General features: G+C 57.1%; 1 protein-coding gene across 1 annotated transcript in view; it reads right to left on the reverse strand.

Annotated features, from left to right (window-relative positions):
• Nucleotides 1-3,998: 3,998 nt before the first annotated feature.
• The window catches only part of SCARF2 (scavenger receptor class F, member 2), a 19,686-nt gene continuing 18,281 nt past the window's right edge, over nucleotides 3,999-5,403 (reverse strand). Inside the window, 1 exon segment of the mRNA XM_011986077.1 lies at nucleotides 3,999-4,168. Within this exon segment, the coding sequence (XP_011841467.1) occupies nucleotides 3,999-4,168 (170 nt within the window).

Genomic DNA, 5,403 nt, shown 5'->3' on the forward strand with positions numbered 1-5,403 from the left:
ACAGGCACCCACCACCTCACCTGGCTTTTTTTTTTTTTTTTTTTGTATTTTTAGTAGAGATGGAGTTTCACCGTGTTAGCCAGGATGGTCTCGATCTCCTGACCTTGTGATCCACCCGTCTCGGCCTCCCAAAGTGCTGGGATTACAGGCGGGAGCCACCGCGCCCAGCTACAGGCCTATTTTCAAGCATACTAACTGTTGGATGTGTCGCTTACCTGTGCGTATGACAGCCAATCCACCTAAATGAAGCATTCATGACAACACAACTCCATCCATGTATGTGGCTGACCACATCTCCAAACCATCTTCCCACTGGGGACAAATTCTTGGACTTTTTAGAGACAGGTTCTCACTCTGTTGCCCAGGCTGGAGTACAGTGGTGCGCCTCAAACTCCTGGGATCGAGGGATCCTCCCACCTCAACCTCCGGAGTAGCTGGGATTGCAGGTGCACACCACCACCATGCGTGGCTAAATTATTTATTTATTTATTTACTTACTTATTTATTAGAGATGGGGGTCGCTGGTTTTGAACTCCTATCCTCAAGTGATCCTCCCACTTCCGCCTCCCAAAGCACTGGGATTATAGGTGTGAGCCACCAATCTCACCCAAAATTTTTAACTAAACTAAACAAATGAACAAACAGAAAAGACTCTCAAACCACACACTGTCCTCTCTCACCCAACAGAGACAAGATGTCTATAAACCACCAATCTGTTTAAAAAGATCACCAAATGGTCAGACCATGAAACTGAAAGCATCAAAATAAAATTGTCACTATGCTACCAACGGGCAAAAGCCGGGAGCACACGACCAGGGGTCAGTCACACTCACTGAAGGTCCCCCACCCTGATTGCCAGTCAGGGGCGGCTTGTGGGTCTCAGAGACGGCTCACCACCTGGTTGCAGTCACTGGGGATGGAAAGGTAAGTCCAACCCTTGCCACATCAAGGCACAACGACTGTTGGGGGAATGCACCAGACACATAAGGAGGTGACTTTATTCAGGCTACTGGCATGGGAAGAAAATTCACTGATGAGGAAGGAGCAGCCCGACAAATAAGAGACTCGGGCTGAAGGCTGGAGGCGGGGTCTTGGAATGGACAACAGCATAGTGCTTCTTCTGGGCTATTTCTCAGAACACAAAGGAAGGGGCAATTTCTCAGCAAGCACCATTTCCCCGGAGCCCAGGGCTGAGACGAATTCAGTACTGCCAGCAGCCTCCATGTTCTGGTGTGTGGAGGAGTTTGCATGTTCCCAGTGTGTGTTCCCATTGTGTCTTGGTGTTTCTGTGTGCCTGGCGGCATGTTTGTATGTGTATTTGCAGGGTGAAAGACCACAGATACGAGCCGAACTCCTGTCCTCAAGTGCACCTCCTGCCTTGGCTTTCCAGAGTGTGGGGATGACAGGCGTGAGCCACCACGCCAGGCCTTATGATCTGTTTCTAGCGCAGTGAGTGCATTTTAGGGTGGGTGCCCGCCTTCATGCCTAGTAGGGCGTGGATGCTGTGTATGCCGTCTGTCCGTAGGATGGGTACACTTCTGTGTGTCGGCTGATGCGTGCGCCTTAGTATTTAGTCAGCTCTGGCAGCACATGTGCGTGTCGCAGGTTGTGTAAGTTGCTGTTTCTACGTGTCTGGTGGAAGGTGTCTATGGTTGCAGAGTGAGGGTCTCTTGGAGTTTCTGTGTGTCAGAGGGTGTGTGTGTGCGTGTGTGTGTGTTTTGCAGGATGAGGTGTGTTCTGTGAGTGTGGTGTGGTGGGTGCAGGGTGCATGTCTGTGTCTACATTTTCATTTTTTTTTTTTTTTTTTTTTGAGACGGAGTCTCAGTCTGTCGCCCAGGCTAGAGCGCAGTGATGTGATCTCCACTCACTGAAAATTCTGCCTCCTGGATTCAAGCAATTCTCCCACCTCAGCCTCCCAAGAAGCTGAGATTACAGGTGCGTGCCACCACGCCTGGCTAATTTTTTGTATTTTTAGTAGAGACAGGGTCTCACTATGTTGGCCAGGCTGGTCTCAAACTCCTGACCTCAAGTGATCTGCCTGCCTCGGCCTCCCAAGGTGCTGGGATGACAGGCGTGAGCCACTGCCCCCGGCCTATCTGCATTTCTGTCTGGTGGTGAGCTATGTGCTGCAGGTGGTGTGTTTGGCGAGTGTGTTTGATGTATTTCTGTCATGTTTCTGTGTATCTGGTGGAAGATGTATGTGTGCAGGATGAGTGCATATTTTGTATGAGATATATACGCTTCTGACTTTGGTGAAGTGTGTATGTTGCAGGGTTGTCTCTCTCGTGGTTTCTTTGTGGCCTATGGTGTGTGTGCTGCAACAAGCCTCTGTCTCGGTGTTTCTGTGTCTGGTGATACATGTCGTATGTTGCAGAGTCAGTCTTTTTTTCCATTGTTATGTGCGTGTTGTGGGGTAAGTGTCCTCCATAGTAGTGTAGGCTGGCTGTGTGTGTGTTGCAGCGCGTCTATCTCTGTGAGCGGTGGATTGTATGTGTGTGTTGGAGGGTGAGTGTTTCGGTCTAGTAGAGTGTCGTGTGCGTGTGTCGGCAGGTGAGTGGCTGTGTTCCTCTGGGCCCAGTGCTGTGTGGGTGTGTGTTGCAGTGTGTGTGCTGTCTCTGTGTTTCTGGGGTTCTGCTGGCTTTGTGTGTGCATGTCCGCATTTCGGGCTGTGTGTCTGTGTTGGCGTTTCTGAGTCTAGAGGAGCGTGCGTGTGGCGCAGGGTTGGTGTCTGCAGGCCTCTGTGTGCCGTGGGCCGCGTCTGCTTGAAACCAGGCTGGGCCTGGTCCCCACATTCCTCCCACTCCTTTGTGCTCTGTGCTACAAAAAATATTTGCGTTTTCCACGACTCATAATTTTTCCTCCTCAATCGCTACCAGATGTGGGTCCTGTGGTCCCCATCCCCATGGCAACGGAGGTTCCAGCAGCCGCGGTTCCCTTTTGTGGCGCCTGCCCTGGGAGCTGGCACTGCTGTGAGCCCCGAGGGGGTGGGGAGAAGCCGGTGGTGGGAGGCAGGAGGCTGGAGGGGTCCCAGCATCTCCCTTCCCAGCAGCCACTGGGACCCTCCTGGGGGCAGGGGATGGCTGGTGGTGGGTGGAGAGGGGTCCCCTGTTTTGTGAAGCACCCACAGGTAGAGTCTTCGACACCTAGGGGGGTTCCCAGGGAAGGGCAAGGAGAGGTCCCCAGAAAGGCCTGGTCACTGGGACATCCCTGTTCTCTCCAAATCATGCTGGTCCAGGCTGGGGGAGGAGGAATAGCAAGAGCTGAGGGCTTGGGGGGTTTCAGGAAACAGCGGTGTGGCATCTTGATGGTTCTGGGGGGTGGGCACCGCCTAGGCAAGAATGTGGTCTGAGCCCCTGCACTGCCCACCCCTCATCCACACGTAGGCACTGCCCTGCCCTCGCTGAGCCCGGCTGGGCATCTGCCTTCTTGGCCTCAATCCCAGCAGCCCGCATGGCGCTGTGCCGGAACAGAGCAGAGGCTTTCCAGCCACAGGGCCATGGCTGGGAGGGTGCCCAGCTGGCTTCAGGGAGGCAGTGTGGCCCAGAGGCAGGGATCCCACATTCCACGTGCTGCCTGACTGTGTCCTGCCAGCTGCTGTGGACGGTCGACCCAGGGCAGGACACAGCCTCCGCTCAGATGGCTGAGCCCTCTGAGATGGGTGACCAAAGTTGACCTCAGTGGTGCATCTGGCCAGAGGATGAGAGTGTGGCCAGGACGAGAGCCCCAAGTTGCCAGCGTGAGACCGATGAGCACTGTGCGGCGGCTGCAGGGTGATCGGAAGATCCTGGCAGCAGGGCAAGACTTTGAGCTGGGCATCAAATGACGAGATGCAGGAGAACAGGAAGAGGCCCGGGGGCGGGGGAGAGGCAGGAGGCCAGAGGAGACCGGACAGGCAGGAGCTGGGGGAACTTAGTGTGGGGACAGCAGGGGCCATGGAAGGTGAGGGTCTGTGGCTTAGGAGGGTCACTTAGGAGGCCTGCCCGGGAGGATGAACCCGCTCAGGGTAGGCGGGTCAAGAGCAGGGAGGCCTTGGGGCACAGATGGTCACACATCGAGGGCCAGGCAGCAGGGTCTGGCTTGGGGGCGGGGGATCTGCGCGGGGCGCTCCCTCCGTCTCCCTCAACCTCCCGCAGGAGCAGGCGGGGCTGGCAGTCAGGAGAGTTTCCGGCTGAGGACAAGGAACCCGTTGAGGCAGACAGCAGGGCTCTGTGCAGCAGGAGACCGGCTTGTTTGTGCTGGAGGAGGCCCGGCTGGAGTCAGCGCCCGCGGCCCCCTGGCCTCAGCCTCTGCACCCCCCGCAAGCTGCTACCAACAGCTCTGAGGCCCAAGTTTAACAGCAGCGGCCAGGGGAAATGCCCAGATCCGAGGCAGGCCCATCGCCTGTCCCTTTCAGTCAGGGACTCCGCCTGATCTGCCCCCACCCAGCTTTCCTCCCCGTGACCAGTCCAGGATGGGGCAGGCTGGATGGGGCCGCATAAACTTGATAAACAAACGAGGCATGTGGGTTGACGCAGCCCACTTCCACCATGGTCCCGGGAGACCCACGCCAGGGCTCCAGGGCTCCCCGCTGAGATAAGGGGTGGGGGAGAGTGCAGGACAGGTCGTCACATAAAGTTACTTCTGGGGGGCCATCTTTGGCCGAAGCCTGCAAACAGGAAGTGATCAGAGCACGAGGGGAAAGGCACTTTATTAAGAAAGCTTTGGCCAAGCCCCCGCCGGGAGGAGCCCATCCTGGGGCACCGGCCAGGGTGGGAGCAGCCCTGCTGGGGGCCTATAAATACATCTCCTCAGGCCACTAGAGTCGCCCCTGGAGGTCCCGCGGTGTGTCGGGCAGTGGGAGGCCATCAAAACCAGCTGACAGCTGAGGGGCCGGGGCTCCGGTTGCCAGGGAAGGGAAGGGGTGGGACGGACTAAGCCCCTGAGGAGCGGAGACCAGCCCTCCTCCCCAGGCTGGGGTCAACCAGATGCCCGGGAGCCCAGCCAGTGGAGGTAGCCCCGGGTTCTGTTGGTAAGGCCAAAGGAGGGACCCTCCAGCCAGAAGCACCAGGCCCTAGCCGGGGAGAGGCAGCCTGGGCAGAAGTGCTTCTGGCCTCAACCAATGAGAAGGTAGCCGCAACTAAGTCCACTCGTGGCCAGTAAGAGGCGGTCTTTAGGCGGAACCCTCCCATCTTTGGCCAATGAGACGCAGCCTGGTCGGAGCGCTCCATAACTTGGCCAATGGGGAGGGAGTCGCCCGCTAAGCCCCTGTCAGGCCTCGACCAACAGGATGGGCCCTTCCCGACAGAGCACACTGCTCCAATCCAGGAGCCGCTGCAGGACCTGAGCCAATGAGACGCCTCCGCTAGCCACGCGGCGCTCGGCCAATAGGAGGCCGCCCGTGCCCAGGCGCGTGGGAGGCGTAGG

The sequence above is a fragment of the Mandrillus leucophaeus genome, unplaced genomic scaffold (assembly GCF_000951045.1).
Source record: "Mandrillus leucophaeus isolate KB7577 unplaced genomic scaffold, Mleu.le_1.0 Scaffold291, whole genome shotgun sequence".
Lineage (NCBI taxonomy): Eukaryota > Metazoa > Chordata > Mammalia > Primates > Cercopithecidae > Mandrillus > Mandrillus leucophaeus.